Below are 22,215 nucleotides of genomic sequence, written 5' to 3' on the forward strand. Positions count from 1 at the left end.
TTATCTTGCCCCAGCCTTTGTGTTCGTGTGGGATGCGGATGGAGCCGGCAGACAGGCAGCGCACGCGAGGTGGCTGAGAGCTGCACAGGATCGATCAGAGTGGTGCGGAGTGAATTAATGCGAGGCAGGCAGGCTGCCCGTCATGGACTGCCAGGGCGCAGGCAGTGCTGCTCAGGCTCTGTAGAAATCTGTTTTCAGTATGTTCTGCCCAGAAATAAAGTATAGGCACGTCTCTTGCTTCCCGTATTGCTAAAACCCAGTTCATTCAGGTAAATGCTTGTATCAAATTAGTGTTTCTTTTTAAGTAAAAATCTTAAATGTGGCAGTGCGAAATTAAAGAAACTGAAATAGCTATCCTTAAATTGTGTCTCTTTTTAAACTGCTTCAAGTAATAATCCTTATGACTGAAAAGCAAAATAAATATAAAAGGTCTGAAATAATGAATATGCTGTTGTCAGTTTTTGTGACCGTGTTTCTAGTAGTTAGATTTCTGTTAGAAAGGCCAGATTGAGTAAAACTTAATTAAACTTCCATCGATTTAAATGGAAGTTTTCATCAAGTAAGGATAGTTTGATTGGACCCCAAAGACTTTGCTATTTATGTATGTAGTTGATCATCTTACTCATGCAAGGTTGGACTTAAGAGAGCACAGAGAAGCAAGGCAAATAATTTGGTGCTGCAATATTTTAATGTATTAAATGAATAATGACTTTAGGATGCTGCAGTAAATAGTAAACTGTAATAATGGCATAATTTTGTAATACAAGTATATCTTAATTTTCCAATATGTTGACTGGCTTACTCCTAATACATTCAGGCCTTTGATCTTTTCACTTCTCAAACATGTTTTTAAGACATTTTTTGTGAATTATATGGAAAAAACTTGTGTCCAGGAATACATGTTCCCTCTTACTGTATTTCCTATTTCCATTGAGAGGAAATGATAATTTATTGCCCGACATATTTGCATGGTAGCTATTTTCCTCCCCTTTTGATTCTGTCCTTTCACTGTTTTGGAGGAAATGTGTAATCATTCTGATTAAATAGATTTTTACTTACATTTTTATTTCAATTGTATAAAATTGTAATAAACTTGTCTAATTTTTTATACACTCTACTTAGAATCAACTCATGCAAAGGCACTTAATTCCTTCTGTTGTTTATAACTAGTCTTGCTAAGGTCTTCAGAAAGGTGTAATATTGCATATGGAAAATAAGCCTCTTTTTCAGTGACGCAGGGCTAGAAAGCAGGTAAAGAGGTGAGGTAATCACTAAATAAATCAAAGGCTTTGAATTTTGGCCCAGCCTAAACCTACTGTTTGGGGACTGCTGGATCCTTGGCTTCTACCAACAGGTGTTCAACCACAGAAGATGCTCCCTCTGACGTGAAGGTCAGGGCCTTCATACTGTAAATTTCAGAAGGCATGCAAACTGTTCACCCTTCCCTGGGTGTGAAAAGAAATTGAAGACATTTAGACTACAGAAGTGATATTTAGGCAATAGCTAGACGTTTTCTATGCCTGCAGAGATTAGCAGCTGCTGGTACTAACTGCAATGCAGAATGTAAAGCAGTGCTTAAAAAAATAACCTCCAGTCTCCCCCTCAACATACTGGCCAACTCCAGTGGGTATACCCAAATAAATAGTATTAAAGATAGTTGGTGCTTGAAGGTGAAAACCAAAGTGTATTTTGGTGAGGTGGTGCTGGAGTCCTGATCTTTGTGTGGACACCGGTGAGGACTCCTGGAGTGACACCCACGGGCTGCAGCAGCCACACCATAACAGCAAACTTTATTTTTAAAAGCATCCTGAATAAGGTTTGTGTGCAATTTGTAATTGCATGTGATCTCTGTGCAATCATGCCAGCATGCTTAATGAAGTGATTTGCTATTGATTGGGCAGTGTGTTCCAGTCCGGTTGTGTATCTGTTGTGTCAATGCATATAAAACCAGTGACAACTAGAAGGATGTTCAGAAAGTTATTAAAAGGTACTAATTTCCTCGTAAAGAGATTATGTCAGAATAAGGTTAGAAACCGCTGTCAGATGAAATCACTGTGTTATCACTTTGATATCACAGATGATATCACTATGCTGTGAATACTTAGTATTTAAAAACAGTACTGAAAAACAGTAAAATCTGGAATACTCATGAGAATGTTAATTTTTCTAAACTGGTTTAAAGATGACCTGAAATTAAGTGACTTTCAGGTGCAGATTCACAGACCTTGCTGTACACAACTGACAGGTTCCCCCATTGTGATTTACTGTGATACCATTGTCTTTTATTTATCAATCACATTCATGTGTTTGGAGAAGACCAGCAAGTTATTACATAAAAGCTACTGTGACCTGAAGTGATGCACATTAACGACTTCGTAAGATGGTCTAAAACCAAGAGGAGCAGCAGCAGATTGAGTGGGCAGCTCTCCACTGCTCAGTGCCCAGCCCTTACTGGTGCTTGTGTTGGGCCATGAGAGATGCCTGCCATCCACAAGGCACAGTGATTTACAGCAACTTTAATTTCTTGTTGAAACTCGCTTGGTGCTGACTAAGGGCTGGGGTACTTTGTTTTTTAATGGGGACTTAATGCCCCTGCAGATTGCAAACCTAATGCCACAATCAGTAAAGCATCAATCTCTTTGTATAATAAGATTTTTGATAGTATAGGGTGATATACAGAAGATGGATTGGGGGAAAAGCAATCTTATCAGGGCTTCCCTTCAGTCTGGTTTTTAAATTTTGTAAAGCTCTTTGGGAAGAATATTTGTGACGCTGTACTTTGTCACCGTTAGCAAAACACTTCTTTTGATAATGACTTGATTGAATTCTGGTAAGGCTCATATAGGGAGCAATTACCGACTTTAACTGGGCAGAGTATAAACCAGTGAATTGAAACTTTAATCACGTGGTGTTATTGGCACAATTTGGCGTTCATTGTCATTTTTAATAGCAGCAGATGCATCCCAACCCAAATGACATGGAATGAGTCAGCTGAATTAATATACTCTGAAGGTCACCTGGAAAAACAGCACCTTTTCTTCTTTTTGCAGAAGAGATGAAGCATTGAGAGGAGATGTAAGAGAATTTCTGCTGGAACTCTGTATTTTGTTGCTGTATAAGTTGTTAGTGTGTAATGTGTATCTAATAGCTTTAATGATACTAGAAGACAGCAGAAAAAGAAGAAAGTATGGAAGAGATATTTACAGCATGGAAAAGGTTTTTAAAGGATAGGTTTGTGAAAAGGCTGCATACAGTATGAAGGAAAACCAGGCAATAGTTGCTCTTTGCTTTATCTGTGTTTCACAGACTTATGTTGCATGGTTCAGAATACCAACAGATAATTACATCCCCCCTGCCCCCTGGTGTAAGGCTGTTACCTACCAAAATTGCTGACTCTTGTGGACATTGGGTTTTGCAGCTGGAGTAACCACGGAAGCCATTCAAACTGGTGGTGCAAGCCCGGATTCATTGGGAACAGAAGCAAAAGTTCAGGAAGAGGAACATGATCTGGTTGATGATGACATCACAGCAGGTAAGCATTAATATAATGAATAGGTTAATTTTTTTTACATACAGGGTACTGTGCAGAGGAGATGGAACACTTTCTGCCAAATAGCATGTTTTTCATGAAAAAATGAAATATTAAGGCTGCTTATGAAGTGTGTGCTATCAGAAGTAGTTATGAATAGTAGGAAAGAGCCGTAGAAAAAAACGTAAATACCTGCTTAACTGTAACTATTACAGTATTATTGTGTATTAGCTGTATTTTAATTTGTGTGTGTTGAGCTTTTAAGTCTGCCTGCAACTGACCTGTTTAGCTTGTAGTTCTTGAATAAAGGCTTTACCCAATTCTTTCTAGTTATTCCTTAAATTATTTACCTTGGTGAAAGAGGTCTGATGTAAGGGTGCTACCATCAGTCTGCAAGATTAAATTGAGGTGTTTTGGGTTTTTTCAACAAGTAAGCACTGCTAGTTTGCACATGGAATTCGAGTGTATTTCATTTCTGCAGTACTCATACAGCTTTATAGTGTTGTTGTAGTTTATTGCATACTGGCAGGTAAAGCTGAGTTCTGGTCCATCAAGGCATGTTCTGAGAGAACAGACCATACAGAAATATGCATTTAATTATAAGCAATTACCTTTTTACTCTTTTTTCATGTGTATTTATGCAGTGTCATAAGGAAAATATCTATATGCTTAATATCTGTGTCCTTGGGATTGGAATGGTTACAGTATGTATTTTAGCTTAGTGGAGATTATATCATATCTCACATGAAGAGTATATCATACTCTGCAGATTAGAGTGTAAAAGCCTTTTGGTTGGGTTTTTTTTTGGCTGAGCTTTGTATAGATTTTTTTTGAAAGTCTAAAAGAAAACTAGTTATTCTTGTTGACCTGAAGACAGTTTGTATGATAGATCTAGTTTTAGGTCAGGTCTCTAGCTGAAGTTGCCTGAGACAGGATTACTACTGGTGGGTGAACAGCTTGTGGGCAGTAGGGAGCATTAACACAGGCTGGGGTAAAAGGCCAACTGGAAATAGCCAAGAGGGAGGAAGGATGCTGGGAATGCCTTTAGCAGCTAGGGGATGATGTGGGACTTGTCAATAAACACCAATGAATAGACCCTCGGAAAAAATAAAAAATAAATTGATAATGGGCTTGGCATACCCTGAAACAGATTTCCTCAGCATGTACATCAGATTGGCATTTCCTTCAGGAACATGTCCTGTCTCCTTGGCTCCACATCTGTTAAGAGACCTTCTGGTTCTTTTTCTGGAAGTTTTAGCAATGGCAGGCAGTATTACAAAAAAATGTTCTAGCTGGAACAGCTTTCTGCCCCTTTGATGTTGTGTGTTCTTTTCACGGGAGAGATTGAAGAGGAGGCACTTTAATGGAGTAAGTTCAAAATCAAGTGTGTGTTTTTCCTGTGTGCTAGACTGAGTTTTGAGCTTTTCATAAAGCTATCCACTGTGTTGCCAGAGGCTGGTGGTGATAATTTTATTTGCAGAGAAAGCGTTTCTGTTATGAAAAGCAGTTGAACTTAAAAAAAATATCCTGAGTAAAGATGAAATTTCAATCTACAGTTGAATACAGTTAGGTTTGTGTTGGTAGAATAGAAAAAAAAGTTTTGAGACAACTTAAACTTAACCTTGTCTTAAAAATATGATGCAGCATCTTTCTATAGTGGTCCTATGAAGGCTAGTATTTATTGATTTAACTGGACAAAGTAATGCTGGTGTGCAGCGGCCAACAGGATAATTTTTTTTAGTTCAAATTGAGCTTCACCAAATGCTTTTATTCATCCAAATATTTTTTTAAAAGGATCAGTTTCACATCAGAACTTCTAGAGATTAAAGCATTTTAGTTTAGCTGGCTAAAAAGCACTGAAGCCTCTTTCTGGAAAATACTTCAGTAATACAGTACGGTGCCTCTTAAGCATTTAAAACCACACAGGCAGGAGTTATTTAGAAAATGGGGTCTATCTTCAAATGCTCTGAAAATATGTGCACAAATAGTCTTCCAATGTAGTAGTGGTGTGTATTGTTATCTTTAATGCCTGAAGGGCTTTTCTGGATAACTAAAAGTAAAGCAAACATTTTGCTTAAATTCATATGTGGACAACACTTTTTCCTAGTTGCACCTAAAAGCTACTGGCTTCAGTGGTCATAATTTTCCAATTCATCATGATGGTAAATTGACTTTTTCAATTTTAAAAAAAAAAATTGTAATTCATAATCTGCCTGTATTTTTATCATAACTTTAGGTGCCAAAAGAACATCTAAGTTTTTTAATTTAGAAATGCAAATATTTTTTTTTCAAGAAAAACAAAGGAAGAGCAAAATACTTTTAAGAAAAAGAAACCCAACATAGCACTGTTACGTATAGGGGTAGTAAAAGAAGATTGTGGCTGAGCACATAACGGGGATAAAGAGTCAAATGTCACCAAACTGTGAAAAATGTCAACCTCTGACAGATTTATTTACTTACTTAAAAATCATATAATAGTGTAAATAGGCTGCCTTTAGAAATCCACTGAATTTAGTTTATGGAGCTGTCTTGGAAATGAAGGACTTCAAGAAAGTAACTTTTAGGTTGCACAGTGTTTGCCTCCCAGCTGTGCAACATTACCTTAGTAATGGAAATAAGTGACATATTGGGGCATAATGTGAGATATGTGTCCTGAATATTGTATGTATTGTTCTTATGCCTAATCAACAGAAACTTCTAGCAAGTTTAGAATTAATTTAGGTCTAATTAATTCCCTGGGTAACTGTAGATGTTCCCAGACTCACACAACTGTCCCATTGGTGGTGGTTGGTATTGGTCGTGGTTGGATAGGAGTGCCAGGTTTCAGTCAGGACCTTGTTGCTGGTGGTGCCATGTGCAATGGAAGATGACGCTGGCCACGAAGTGCTTATTATATTTTCTGTTCTGCCAACTAGGATAAAGCCGCCAGCCTCTTCAGCATTGCACAATGTGGAATTTTTCCCTGGCAGTCACTTTTTGTAATGATGACCTTGGCCATGTTAGTATTGACAATGACACTTGAGCACAAACCCATCCTGATTCTAATTAAGTACTAATTTTTTATATGGTTTTCCCCCTCTGTAAGCACTGAATGGCATGTACAGCCACCTCAGCTGCAAAGACTTTAGAGATATGGACTACCTCGATTTTGTAGGTTAAAGTTTTCAAAAATATACCACTCTAAGTTTGTTAAATATTGTCTGGACCACTCCACAGACTTGTGCTGCACCCAGCAGCCAGCTCAGCCAAAATGCTGCTGCAGTGCTTTGGTGGAGGGGGAGGCGTGTGTTGGAATTAGTCTGGAGCTTTCTCTAGCCGTTGTATCAAGCAGTGGTGCCATGTACATGTGTGCAAGGTGGACACAGACCCTAAGAGTTCTGCTAAAGGTTTTCTTCTAATTCTGGGAGATTTGGAGGAGTGTTATGTAAGACACACATGGTGCTCAGGGAAGAGGGGGTTGGATGTCCCTGGAATGTTGTTGTGACCTTAGCGAAGAGATCTTGTGCCCCCTAATTGGTTTGATTACAAAATTTCTTGTCTGCTATTAAACAGCAAAGAGTTTATGGTTTTTCTACACTTTGTTTTTAAAAGCTGTGTGAAAATAAAATATCAGTGGGTGGGAAATTCAAGGCACAGACTGCTCTGCCCATTCTTGTGCCTGCTCCTAGGAGGTAACGCCACCCTGGGAAACGAACATAGCACTGCCAGGTTGCTTAACCTGGCTTGCTTGCAAAACAGTAACACTCCAGCAGGTGAACTGACACGTAACAGATAAATACACTTATTGGACCAATTACTCTGTATTGGCATTTCCATAAACAAAACCACTGTGATATAGCATAGTCTGTTGCTGTATCAGGATAGTGGGGAATTGACTTGAAATGCAGTTTATTCCTAAGGATCTGTCATTCCAAAAGGCTGGCAGATAGGGAATGTGGACTGCTTTAGCTACAGAGGTGAGGCTTTACTATTTGGTCCAGTCCATTTTGTCCTGCATGCTGCCTTGGCACATTAGCGCATGGAGCAGGAATAAACATTGGTCAGCCTTCTCCTGGTCCCTTTGTGATCCCTTACACAGAGAGGGAAAGATCTGTTTGATAACTTCTTGTAGCAGGATAAGGCAGTAAATAGATTCGTTAAAACACTCACTGCTGCGTACCCAAAATGAGTCTTGGTCAAGCAGACTTACATCTGACTTGTGCATTGCACAGACACTGTTATTTCTGATACAAGAGAGTTGCAGCAGTTGTAGTAGTGCACTTCCAAACGTTTGTACCAAAAATAAAATCTAGGAATGCTACTGATAAATGTTAGTCAACTTTAAAATGTAGTCTTTTAAATATCTTCTGTCAATATTTACACATCTATTTTTGTGCATAATTAGTACTTTTTAAGCAGTATCTATCCTGTAACTGGCAAAGTCAGAAGTGAAAAATATTGCTAGATTAACCTATACTCTAAACTTAAAAATGCTCTTTAATCAGTGGCAGTATTTGTCAGTGTTGAAGATTCAACAATGTGAGGGCAGCGATTGTGTTTATTGTGATTAATCTTGCATCTTACCACACCATCATGGCTGCTGGAGTGCAGCAGAGTGTGGAATGCATTTGCAAACACTTTTAACTACCAGCATTTTCTCATCTATTGAGCACTTCTTATTTTACACACCCTATTTAGACTTCTGATTTTGGTGCCATCTAACTATTTGAAGTAGTTTAAAATTAGTTCCTAGGTGATGTTTTATTTTTCCCTGTGTGTTACTACTTTTTTTTTTTTTTTTTTTTTTAAACTCAAAGGCATACACCGTAACTGAAGGAAATGTTTCAACAAACTACTAACTGAAGGTTGTGGACAGTCATCTGTTATATACTGTGCCTTTTTCCTATTTTAAAATTTTGATACTGTATTGAGTTTCTGGACTACTTTGGTGCTTTTTCTGCATTCTCTTTCTTACTGCTAGAGCTGCACTAGTTTGGAGGGGGAGCGACAGGTGCTGTTGCCTATTGCGTCCCTCCCATTACCAGCCAGACTTCCACTGAAAATTTGGGGTGGAGTGGAGGTACACAACAAGTGAAACCATCTGGCATTCCCAGCAAACAAGCCAGTGGCCCACTGTTCAGCACAATGAAGGTGCCAAAAGAGTCAGCCTCTGGACGAAGTTCCGGCTGGGTTTCTTTTAAGTAGGTTAGACTGAACCTGAGCACCTTGTACAAACCCTGTCACATATGGTTTTGTATCTCCAAAGCCCACCATAGAGAGACCGAAAAAGCTTTTAATTGGTATTTAATCACTCCTTTGAAAACAGTCTACCATATCACGCACTGACTATTGTGTAAAACACCAGAAAAGTGAGGTTTTATAATCTAAAGCAAAATTTATCCCCTTTCAGATGCTAATGAAGAAAAATAGGGGAAATACACCCTGACTCATCTCTGTCACATGGTCTTCTGCCCAATCAAAAATGCAATGTGAATTCACAGACAGGTTATTTAACATGTAAAAGTTAATTTTTAAGGGAGTTTTCATGTGTACTTACAAGAGTTCTGAAGCAACTTGAGAAATGTGTCTAACAGATAAATGTATACCAAGTTAATTGAGGAATAGGTTCCTACACTTTGTAATTAGCTGTCTACAAGGAAGCATGAAATTATGGGTAAAATTGTGGAGAGTTTTTTTTTTTTTTAAGGGACTCAATTCATGTAAAAACATGGGGGTTTTCAACAAAGCTGCATGTATTTGAAAACATACGGGCATCTGCCAGTCAAGCAGATTCACCCAGTAAATGCCATTAAAAGCTCTGCCCTCTGTGAGGGGGTTATGGGCTCGACATCTGTCTGAATGGCATCTGTCAGTGTTGGGAGAGTGCTGCATGTAGTCATTAAGGAAACAGTAATTCAAGAGAACTGGTTTGTTTGGAGGGCTGGTGGGTGGTTTCTAATGAAGAGAGAAGTGTGGAGCAGAGCCTCTGTGGCATCACGAGCTGTGGGCTGTGTTGAGCACTGCCTGGTGGCAGCATCCGTCCTGGGTAGGGGCTGCCAGAGCCAGGTATCAGCTGGGCTGTCAGCTGGTGTCTAGTCGTAATGTTTATATTGATTGAGAAATACCTGACACTTCAAAAATTACTGTAGATTTAAAAAAAAAAATAAACGAAGTGCTAGCTTTTTCAACCATGACAAACTTGCATAAAAACTTCAGAATTATTTACTTAACAAAAGGCAACATGCATAGGTTTTAACCTCTAACTTGGATCGCAGCATTGTTAAATGTCTTTGTGGGAAGCAACATCAGTTTTTCTTCAGCTTGTGAGCCACAGAGCTGAAAATGGAAAAACTTGGGACACCTGGACCCGTGTGCCAGCTTCATGTTGTTGAGCAGCTGGCAGGTGTTGCCCTGGGAAGCAGCCCCAGAAAGGGTGTGCAGAACTGAGTGCAGTTACCCGGGGCTGCATTCCTGTGTAGCTGGGACAAGAGCTACTCAAAAGTGGCTGGCTGGGGGTGCAGGGGACAGCCTGGCCTCTCTTCCTACCACCTGCAAGGGCAGCAGATCTGCTGAGGATGAAAACCTGCCAGAGCTGCTGTGTCTAGAGGGTGGATGTTTCAATGTGTTAAGTTTAGCATTCTCTCTATACCTGTGTATTTACACCATGTCATACTAATTTGGAGGCCACAACTTGTATCACAGGAGCATGTAACTAATTCTAAACATTTACTTCATCTGTCACAGATTTCAATGAAATCAGAAAGCCATATTTGCAGACAATGCGGCTTTGAATAAAGGCCGTTAAATACAGATTTCTTTAGTGTAGCACAAGTGATTTTTAACATGCATTCATCTGCAGCTATTTGCTTTTGTATATGAAAATGTAACTCTTCATTCAGTTTTGTATACTTTCTGATATCTATACTTATTTGATGATGTACAGCTTAATGATAAACTTTGCTTAATATGTTTAGTATCAGTTCTTACACAGTCTTATTTTGTGCGTCGAAGTGGGAAGTCTGCCTCAACGCGTGCTGTAGACGTCACTACTTTGTGAAAATCAATCTGGGACTCTTGTATGAAATTCTTTTGTTGTTGTGGTGGCAGATGTCTTCCTCCAGCGCTGCACAGTCTTCCTTTGTGCCACAGTTACTCTGAAAAATTGTGTTAACTTGGGAAAAGGTTTTTCTCTTTGTTTTAGAAAAAAATTTACCTCAATTGTATTCTATTAGCTGCTCATTTTCTCTGTGCCATGCGGCAGAAACACTTCAGCGTGATGTTTTCTTTAACTCAATCAAAGACTTTTGAAAGATTATTACAGTCAAAAGAAAATGATTTAGAATAATTTCTTCAGGTATAGAAGTGGGGTTTTAAAGAGGCATAGGTTATAAAAGCAGCATATTAAAATGTGGTTTTCTAGTATTCTTGAGTCCTCATTTTTTGTTTTCTTCGTATTCTGTTACATTTCATTTTTGGTTAGCACTGCAACCAAAGCTTCAGGGTTTTCTTTTTTTGGTTCCAATAATAGTGTAATGATCTTAAAGCATGTGGCAGGAATATGCTTAAATCTCTGCATGGTGTTTGCTGGTGGAGGCACAGAAGTGTATAAACAGGTCCTGTTTTACTGTCATTGCTGGGCAGTGTGTCTGGGAGATGGCAAGGCCACCAGCTTTGTTGCAGTTCAGTTAGCCAGCTTCTTTACAGCAGTTGTTTTGCCTTGAAAAAAAATCTGTATCCTCATGTTTCTTGCACTTGAAGAATTCCTTCAGAGGCACAGCAGGTCTCTGTGTTTGCGTCCGCCAGAGGAGTTTCACTGCCCACGTGGTTCCCTGACAAGGCAGCAGGCAGGGAAGTCCCTCGCAACGTGTGGCACAGCCCTAGCAAGGAGCGCAGCAGCTCTGAGGCCTTTGGTAGGACACAGCTATTGCCTGTAATGCTGCTCCCAGGCTGTCTTTGGGACGTGTGACATCATTGGTATGGCTCCTTCTAATGTCCAGCATTTCAGAAGGGTGTGCGGTGACAGCTGCAAACACCCCTCTGATTTCCCTTAATCCACCTCAGTAAGTTTAAGCTTAATTGTATGTGCTAATAATAGTGCTGGCAAGGTGTAGGTGTCTTGGGATGTTAGCTTTAATCATGGACCAAATGCTTTAAGAAGGTGTTCTGCTGTTAACATGCATGGTATGTATGGCTTTTAGCAGTATTTACTTGCGTAAATTAATCATTTCTATCTGGAAGACTGTTCTTACAAATGTTGCCGTAAGAACTACTGGAGTCTAAGAATTTCCATGCAGAGATTACTTTCCCAGCAGTTTGTGCCAGTTGTTACTATGACATGAATCATTTACTTGACAACCAATATATTGTTAAATATGACATACAACTGCTTTAACATTTCCTTTAGTCTTGGAAGCAACTTCTGGAATTTGGGAAGGTTTTTGCTGTGTTTATGTTTACTAGACATCTGTAGTTTGAGATCACTGTCTACAGTTTTATGCAACAAGTGAGCTATTTTCCATCTGTAGTCCAGTAAGTTCATTGCAAAATACTGCATCAACAGTAGTAACAATTCTGAAATTGCTGTGTTTATTACTTAGATATGCTGTTGCCCTGAGGTTATACCAGTTCCTGAGGCAAGGAATTAGTGATGTAAAGCGAAGACCTGAATCCTCTGTGCTACTTTTTTTTTTTTTTTTTTGACTTGCTGGTAAAAAAATGACATAAATGTTAAATAAGGTTTAAAACGTCAAGCCACAATGTCATTTATAATTATGTACAGTTTATTAAAAGAACCAAGCATGGGCAGAGTTTACTTGTGTGGGTCTCAGAGTTAGGCCCTAAGGTACCAGCAGTTTGCTTTGATTTGTGAAGGAAGAGATAAGGTCTGCATGGATCCAGGGGTCTCCTCACCCCCGGTGCATAAGCTTTTCATGTGTTGCCTGAGCACTTTCTGTAACCCTGACAATACGTAGACTATGTTTTTTTGGGGGTGATCCTTTCAGAGGTCCCCATTTCATTGGTTTAAAACACAATTGCTCTGTGTGCTGCTGTTGTGACTTTAGTGCCTTATCACCTCCTGTGACCTATTTTCCTTCTCAAAAATATGAGGTGTTGTATCAGCACGAAGTAAGTCTATGTTGGACTTGGAGAAACATCCCCTTTTTTGTGTTGAAATCCCAGACCCAGCTACGGACACTCAGTAGCACAATAACCTGCTCAGTAGAAATTGACCTGGTAATTGTTTGTGATGGCAGGACTGTGGTCTGTACCAGGCGGCATGGTATGCCAGGATGGGATCATAAATACCGTAAAACCCCCAGCCTTCACCTTTCTGCCCAAGGAAGGTCTTGTGTGGTCACTTGGACATAGTGAGTAGCAGTTGTATCTCATTTGCCCTCAGCATTCATCTTTCTTGCATGAATTGACGCGCTCTGTGGAAACTCTGCTTCTCTCTCGGGAAAATCCTCCTGGCCCATCTCTTTTCACACCATGGAATGAGCTGTGTGGCTCAGAGGAGTAGGAGGTGGTCACAGCAGCATGAAGCAGGCAGGTCGGCTGGTGCCTCTGGGACTGTCCTGGGCTTCGCCTCCCGTGCTTTCTGCAGCCAGCCCCTGTCTCCCCTTCTCCAGTCCCCTGGAGTCAGCACAGTCACTGTAGCAGTGGCACCTCTCTCCTGAGTTCCAGCTGGACTTCCCTCATGATACGTGACAGCTTAGTTACATGCAGACATGAAATGAGAGGTGTAGTCACAACCACATCGTTTTCTTACATGTGGCCTCTTCCAGTGCTGGAAGAGTAAACTTCTCACACACTTAGCTTTGGTTACTTTTTTCTATCATTGGTAAACTTTTTCAGTACTTCTCGATAGTTATTTTTGAAAGTGTTTCTTCACTATGCATAATTCTTCAGTTTCTATATGCAAACCACACTTTACAACAGTTTTGCAGGACCCGACGATAGGAAGAGCATAAAACATGGAGGGTTTTGACTGAAGTCAATGTTGAGTGGATAAGGGAGCTGTTGCCACAATTTCAGATTGTGAATCTTTCCCCAGAGTGATGGGAGCAATGAAAAACAAAAGCTGTACAGGGTACTGGGCTGGCATTTAGAACAATTAACAGTGGGTACCAGTGTGTACCTTTAGGCTCCTGACTTTGGTGTTCTAAATTTCCTTCCTTACCTCTTTCCAGCAAGTCCAGGAAACCAGGGTCCTGGGTTGTCCTTCAGGTACCTAAAACACGTGATGTGATTCCCCCCAGGACATCTTGCTCCATGAGTGGGATTTAAAGGAAAGGAGAATAGAGTCAAAATCTTGCATCATTTAACAAGTGAAGAATTGCAGCTGTTTGGACTATTCGTGTTTGAAAGCATTTTCTTGTAGTTGGTTACAAAAAGAGGAATTGTCCAATCCCTTGTAATATTTCTAGACTATATGTGTATGCACATATATGTATGTATGCATTGTCTTAAGAAACTATCGGGACTCTTTCCATGGTTAACTGTGTCTTTTAAGCATACGGATATTATTTTTAGAACTAATTAGTTCAGTTGATACATATTTTTTTTTTAAATGGTTCTTCCTTAGTCTATGTTGCAGGGTTTTTTAGGTAGATTGATGAAAACAGCTTTTAAGTTCTGAAGACCTGTTCCTGTGGGTGCTGTCTGATGTCATTTAGTTCTGAACAAAAGTATTTTTTATTAAGACAGAGGTCTGGTATGAAATTTGTAGCAGTTCTTTGTAATGTGTTTTAATAGCAGCTGGTTTTATAAAGTTTTATAACGTTTTATAGCATTTTTGTATATCTTCTTCTGGATAGTTAGGTTTTCAAGCTAGCAGGTTCAAAACATCCGTTATCTGCTTAATCTATGAAAAACCTGATGGAAGTTAAAAAAAACAACAAACCAAACAGTGCCTCATTGCATTGGAAATCACTTGTTTTCACATTTCAGCTTAGTTTGGACAGCTGTAACTATTCAAAAGTAAAATATAATGTAAACATATTGAACTGTGTTAAAAGATTATAATTTCAATAGCACTTCTCATATGCCAAAACTTTAATTTTACCTACTTACGCAAGAAAGATGGTTAAAGTTCATATACTTCATTCTTTTACCAGTCTTTGTGCTTTGATAAATAAATAGATCATCTAAGATTCAATAGGCCAATTGCAGCATATAATAGCTATTCAGAGGCAATTAAACTGCCTTTTTTTCATGCCGGCGTGTGAGCGTGCCCTTTCACAACCTTCAACTTGATTTGTGGTGATTCAAAATTAACTTAAAAGTCTTGTTTGCTGACAGCTTAAAGCTTAATTGACTGAAAGCCAAATAGAGTGTGTTCTGTATTCAGCGCCGGAGCCCTCGATAAAGCCGTGTGTAAATGGCGTGTGCTGGAGGGCGGCGCTGGGTCCTGCTCTTCCTGCACCCCAGTGAGGAACACCGTGCACCCACTCAGCCCCGGCGCTCCCCATCGCCGCCCCAGTGCCAGCATCACCCCAGCACTGCCCTGGGGCTGCTCACGCAAACCTGTGCCTGCCGGGCGGAGATGCTCCGTGTCCCAGTTTCTAGCTGTGTTCCAAGACAGTGAATCAGAAAATTAGAATTAAGTGGTGTTGGTTTCACTCTTTGATTCAAATGATCCCACTGAAAAGTAGAGTCTCCGATAGTTTCAATAAAATTTAACTATGAAAGTGTTGTCTAAAGACTATATTGCTAAACAAGCAACAAATATATAGTATGTATGTATTACATATAAAAATATATATTTTAAACTGTTTCTCAGGGTATCTACAGGATTCATTTCCATCTGTAAGCATGGAAGGGGATCTGAAATGCGTTTGTGCGCCTGTGCTGTTGTAACAGGCACACTCGGAGTGCAGAGGCTGTGTGGGAAGGCTCTGGAACGTACCTCCCAAGGTGGTCTTTTGTGGGTGGGTTAGGGGAAAAATTCCTGGTTAAATGTTACCCCCATCTTAGCCTGAATTCTCTTTGTTATGCTGCTTAAAAGCTTTCCTCTGCCCCAGCTATTTCTGCACAGAAAAGCCTGGTTTGCTGTGGGGTGCTGCTTGACGGTACCCATCGTGTGTGCCACAGCTTACCACGTGCCCTCCGCCCTCCCAGCAAGCGCTGATGTGGAGCATCACAGGAGGTGCCAAATAAATATTTGACAGTGAATATTATTTTGTGTGTGTTACAGAATGTGCCGAAGGATGTATTAAATAATTTCAGATCTTTACACAGTGGAATGTATTTTAATCTGTCAAAGTCAAGAAAGGCCTTTAAAAGGAAAATACCTTATATTGTTCAGACATGGCGTGATGGGTATGTCACACACATATAATGGCACCTCACGTGTTTTCCCCGTAAGTTTTTAAAGACTGTTCACATGCAAGTTGAATTTTAATGTATAAAAGTTAAAGAACATGTGTTCTGATATTGCTGTATTTCTTATTGATTTCTTGGCAAATCATAGCTATCTAATTTCTTCTGCCTTCCTATTGATTTCCAATAGGAACAACATCTTTTCAGAAAACATAAAAAAAAGTTGCCATTCATTTAAAGATGACTATAAAATAGTTTTACATTCCTTTCAATAAAATAATGATCATACTTCAGAATGTAAAGTCAAGATTTGTACTGGTTTTATTGGAGTTTTGCTTATGTCTAGAGAGATCTGGAACTCAACAGTAAATGTCTTTGTCTCTTATTAACAGCTTGGTAAATGCTGATAAAAAAATTACCTTGTATACATTTGTTTACACAAATGTTTACATGTATCTGGCTTTAGTTATATGCAAACTAGTTATTTCCAATACAAATGTTAATACAGTCTTTCAGTGTTCCGTAATAGGTGTTTTCCCCAATGGAATTACAAATTGTGTATAACTTAGCAGTAGAGTTATTTATGTGCTCAGAGTTTTCAGACATTAGAAAGCTGTAAGAAAGACATCACCCTAATTTTCATAAGGCTGCTGGGCTCACGTAGAAAAAGAGTGAGGACTTTCTGCAGCCACCGTTCTGATCTGTTGCAGCTTACCGGAATTTTCTCTCTGCTGTGCTGTTCCTTTTATGACAAGAGTATTTCATTGCTGCAGCATCAGGGAACACAAAATGGGTGAGGATGCTGCTTCCTTGCAGGGCTGAGAGCAGGGAAATAGTCAAAGACAAAATGGATTCTCTGCTGTTCAGATGGGGAAATACCAGGCACAGTTTATTCAGTGTAACTTGCTGTTTTTAAAGCACTGAATTAATGCATCAAACCTTCCCTTATTAGAGGTGAAATAAAGTGATGATTAATAAAAAATTTGAGAAGGTATGATGAATGTTTAAAATACTTCTATTTATGACTCGTTAATGTAGACAGCAATGAGGAGAAATTCAGATTTTTGAAGACTGCAGCATAAAATTGCATCTAAAAATTGAAACAGCAAGGTTAGGGGACAATTTGTACTTAGATAGCCGACGTTGGTGGGTTTTGGATAGGGTATGAAACAATCAGATGTCACTGTGTTAAAATTTATTCTCACATTGTTAAATACTTCGGTCTATTACGGCTTAGAACAGAATTAAATTAGTTTAAGATGATGATTGCTTAGTTGAGCTTGTTGGTGAAAACACCTGCGTGCCAAAGAGAACAGCTAATTTGTTTGCTTTTTGAAAGCAAACAGATGTTTTCAGCACAGAGTTCATAAAGCATAGGTGGAAAAAGGAACGTTTATGGCTTAGAGAAAGCAGGTTAACCTTTATGCCTGTATATTCCAAAAGTGAAAATTACTATTGTTTTCCTTGCTTCAGGTATTCGGTAACTACTAGTCTCCTGGATTTTTATTAGTAGGTTCCAGACAGGGAGCAACTGCCAACAGCAGCCCTCAGTATCTGCCCTTACACAGATGACACCAGCTTGCTGCTAATTTCGTATAGCCTCATTATAAACTAATAACTGGCACTGAAGTTGATGTTTCTGACTTCAAAAAAAGTTGCAGTGAGGCCAGATAAGAATTTATACCTGAATGAAAGTGATTAATACACGTCATCTATGACTAGCCTTAACCTGACTGCATGAAGCAGTCTAGGGTGCAAGCAATGCTGGTCACTTTTTCCAAGGTACAGAACGGTTTTAGTGAATCCTGAGTGCATGGGTAAACACAAACCCACCATTTGTAAGATTTTTTTTTGGGGTGTGCTTGGCATGTGGGCAGGCTGGGAGGCGTGTGAGCGCAGCGTTTGCAGCGGTGTGCTGGCCAAGGTGGGTGTTGCCAAAGAGCGGTGCCACTGTCCTGATGGGCTCATGAGCACCAAACAAGTTTAGGTGTTGAGCTTTTTAGGAAGAATGAATGATGGCTAATGATTATTTAACGACAGATCTCTGGGTTGAAAGGCACTTAGCACTCAGCGTGTAGTGCAAAGCCTATTTCTCAGAGCTTCCGACAGGTTTATTTGGTCTCACCTTGAGTAGAGCAGTGTTGTATTGATTTCATTGGTGTGGATTTAAACACACTATTGGCTTAAAATAGCACCACCTATGCAGAAGAAAATCAGTGTCTTAACCCTTAAGTCTGCCAGTGGCTACTGTTTAAGGCTTTGAATGAAGGCTAACAGATTGCTGACAGGTTTTGTTAGCCTGAAAACTACTGTTTTTAAGTCACAAATACATTGCCATTTTTCAGGAGCACATGTTTCTGTGTACCAGGTGGATAAACGGTGGGGGTTTGTGTGGGCTCTGACCTCCCCGGGTGTCTGACCTGAGGCTCTCGGTGGGGTCAGACCCTTTGATTTGAGACAGGGTCTTAAATGAAAGACTTAAAAAAAAAAAATAAATTTAAAACGAACTTTTTTCCCCCCAGTTTTTGTAAATCTCTTGGTGGCTGAAACAGTCTTTTCTAAAAACAATGCTCAGTACTCACCTAATAGTAATTATCATTCCCCATGGGAGGTTTTTTAATTCTCCTGTCTTTCAAAGTCGCTGCAGCCTCCTTCCTGCATGAAACCATATTACTGGCATCACACAGGGAAGATATTCTCAAGAAATAAACCAGAAAACGTCCTGCCTTTAATAATACAAATCTACGTGACTTACTGATATTTAACAATTAAACTTGTCTGTTGTAAGATGTCCTATGAAATATTAGAAAAAATAAACTTAAAACACTTCCATTTTTTACAGTAGTAACAATGCTCCATTATTTCAAATACTTCACTGCTGACATGAAAAGAAAATAACAAGGCAGGCATTACCAAATAAATCAGCTCAGTGTGCCAATAGGGAGGAGACCTTTGGGGGAGGAAGAAAATGCAAACCAAAATAAACGAAAAACCCAACATTCAAACCCCAGATTTTGCTTTGATTCCAGAGCAATTCTTTTGCACATCCTTACCTAAATTTATTTTCAAGTGGTGTTATCAAGTCCTCTTTCATTATCTTAACATACACATATATATATATTAAAATACATGTACCTTATCAGTAAGAATAATAAAAATGTGCAGGAAATTGTCATAAAATGTTTTGGTTTCATCTTGTGTGGCTCTCTTCCCTGGCAGATAGTTTGAAAGCAGATGTCTTTATAAAACACAGCAAAATATTTAATTTAAAAATACTAATTGTAACATCAAAATGCCTGTACTACTACTCTTGAGAAAATTTAATTCACACAGTATGCATTTGAACTAGATAATGCTCCAGCATAATTTGGGGTTAGTCTTTTATAATTCTGGTCTCAATTATAGGAATAGTAAAAAGATTGATTACAAAATGTGTTATGTCTTTATGAGCAAGCTAGTGTTTGAAATCGGTTTGATTCTCCATCTCTTATGTGCTTCCTGGAACTGCCCAATGTGAAGTACTATGAAAAAAGCAAAAATCAAATTGATAAAAAATGCTTAATAATGATAGAAGATAAATATTAGATGTTCAGAGTTAGCAATCACAGATATTCTCTTTACCTTGCCACTGTATTGCCAGATTTCTGTGTTTTGCTCAACTGCCACATACAGACTGTTACGGTGGCAATCAGTTGGTTGGAAGATAATTTTTTTTTCATGTGGGAGGAAAAAAAATTTAATTTCACAAAATACGTGAGCTTTCTGTCTGCACTTACGTAAAACTCAGAAATATATTGAAGATACTGGAATTGCTCTGGTTTATAGGAGGTAAGCATCATAGCTTCAGGAGTGTGTCAGTTTTCCGTATTTGCAGGTAATTTTTCACTATCAATGAATAAAAGACTAAAAATAGAAGTAAGTTACTCTGAAGAGAAGGCTTTCTGCAGAGAAAGCCCGGAGCAGAAGGCTGTGCACAGTGAGAAGGAGTCAAAGAAAAGGTAGCCTTAGACACAGATTTATTTTTCCATCTATTGGACCAAATTTTATTTTGTGTATTGCACTGACACTCTTACAGTAGGAACAAATAACATTTAAGAAAATGTAACTTGGATTACCAGACGTGTATTCCACAGAGACTACTTGTATGCAAAAGACCCATATCTAAAATCCATGCTCTCTTTTGGGGGGTTTAGGGTTTGGTAGTTTGTTTTTTTATTATTATTTGGGGATTTTTGGTTGCTGCTGCTGCTGTTGTTGCTGTGATGGGAAGGTGCTTAATTTTCCTCAAAACAGAGGTGGTTATTCCTATATATAGAGATGAGAAGAGATGGTACAGAGTTCCTTAGTATCGTTGAGTACGATCTGTATTCAGGAGCCCCACCGTGTGGGGTGGGTCAGACCCCCGTTCGGCATCAGTCCCGGAGCATCCCTCATCCCTCGCCGCGGCTGGGCCCATGGAGGACCCCTCTCGGCTGTGCCAGCGGAGGGAGCTGTGTCTATAGGAATGGCTGGGCTTCCAAGCAATCAAGATACTTTTGATAATGTGAGGTTAGTAATGAGTAACTACAGTTTTCATAAGGTTAGATCAAACAGATTGTTTCCTGTCTTTCTGCATTTTGCTAATTGGTCGCTTTCTGTTATTGTTACTTCTTCATAAGATTTTTCAGTTTTGATTTATTGTGAATGCTCTGGCTTTATAAGCTTTCAGGAGGTGCTGAAATTACTGTAATTATTCTGTTGTGTATAATCTTAAAGACTAGAAATGTAAGCAAGCCCGTAGCATGGCTTTGACTGGTTTAATAATCCTGAACAATTAAAGGAAAGGTTAAGTATCTCCCGTAGGCACACTTAGTATATTGGGTTTTTTTAAGTTTTTTTGCTGTTTCCATTTTAAGTCACAAGCAGAGTGTTATGTAAATTTATTTACTGTAAGAAAATAGTACAATTGACATAAAGAAATACTTTGAATTATTGACAGCCAAGATGAATGTAAGCAGAATTGCATTCCTTCTCTCCTAGCTCTTGTGTGTTCTTTTCTAATATCCTGTGTAGCACTGAGAAACGATTACAGTTGCAAATGTGAACGGTTCCAGTGGTGGTTGCAGTAAGTTCTGCATCTGCTGCGTTTTGGTGTGTGCTTCTTCCCTGGCATCTGCTGGGAGGACTGGGAGGATTCTCTGAATTTAGCTAACTATTTTTTTTCAGACCTGGAACAGAGAGAGAGAAGGAAGGATGGATAGAAATCCTTATCCTAAGCCTGCCCGGTTACAAACCTCCCCTTCATAAATAAACAGAAAACTTGTAAGAAATGCAGCGAGAGGGATGCGGCAGACAGGAGGGAGAAGTGGTGATGCTTTTCATGGAGTTTGGTTTGCAAGCTTTCAGCTGTAGTTAGGGAATTCTGACTGTGGGCATTCAGTGCTGGGGAACTGACCTGTGACAAAAATCAAGAGAGCTTTGGTTGTCGCTTTTCTTTGTACTCTTAAAATACCAGGCTGACATGCTAGGTCTGAGTTCTCAACCACATTTGATTACAAGTATGTTTGTGGTCTTGAGGAAATTATTTTATTAGTTGCAAATTATTATATATTTTCAAAATATGTATTTTCATGGTCTTAACTGCTGTCAAAAGCCTGTGGACCCTTGCTGTGGCACTGTACCTGCTGCTGTGTATCTGCTGTATTGGAGCTCAGATGAGGTTTCTCTCGGCTGTTGGAGCACACAGCAATGGAAACAGATCTACTGCAGCATCTCTTCTACACTTTTTCACTTTAAAGAATTTTGTGCACATTAAATATTGTGACCAAATCTCAGCGATGACCTTTACATATAAATTAGCAGACATAATTACAACCCCATCGTTACTTGTGTTGGCTTGTCGCTCCCGTGCTGTGGCTGTGTGGCCCTCTGTGACAGTGGCCATCTGATGGGGCAGGGCTGGGCATGGTTTTGGTGGACTGGGGCTGCCAGAGGCCACCCTTCTGCACTCGGAACCACTGCGGCAGCGCTGCAGGGTCACTCAGTGTGTTTTGTAATAATGAATGGGTCCGGCACCTACTTCTGCAAGGCTTTAACACTACAATATGGGAGCACCATCAGTATGTGCCTAATAGCAGCTAGGAACTATCTGGTAGCAGTCCATCTCTCATAAAACTGCCTTCAGCCTTAATTCAAATCCATTGATTCCTATTCCAGTTAAACCTAGAGAACTTAATTTGTCTTTTAATCCTTTTATTGTAAGATAGGATAAAATTATTTTACCCAAGAACTGTGCAAAGCCAATTAACATGATCTTTTGAGTTATTTAGTAAAGTGCTTCAAACTGTTAAATTTATCCTGACCTCATGGCTGCACTCTCTGACTGCTTTTTAAATGAAGTAATCGAT

At 39.4% G+C, this 22,215-nt stretch overlaps 1 protein-coding gene across 4 annotated transcripts in view; it reads left to right on the forward strand.

Moving 5' to 3' along the window:
* The window catches only part of WDR7 (WD repeat domain 7), a 142,030-nt gene that overhangs the window by 51,252 nt on the left and 68,563 nt on the right, over window positions 1–22,215 (forward strand). For all 4 annotated transcript variants that reach the window (XM_040580958.1, XM_040580957.1, XM_040580955.1 and 1 more), the window contains one exon: window positions 3,419–3,532. In XM_040580958.1, the coding sequence (XP_040436892.1) occupies window positions 3,419–3,532 (114 nt within the window). The remainder of the gene's footprint in view (window positions 1–3,418; window positions 3,533–22,215) is intronic.

This window comes from Falco naumanni, chromosome Z (assembly GCF_017639655.2).
Source record: "Falco naumanni isolate bFalNau1 chromosome Z, bFalNau1.pat, whole genome shotgun sequence".
Classification (NCBI taxonomy): Eukaryota; Metazoa; Chordata; class Aves; order Falconiformes; family Falconidae; genus Falco; species Falco naumanni.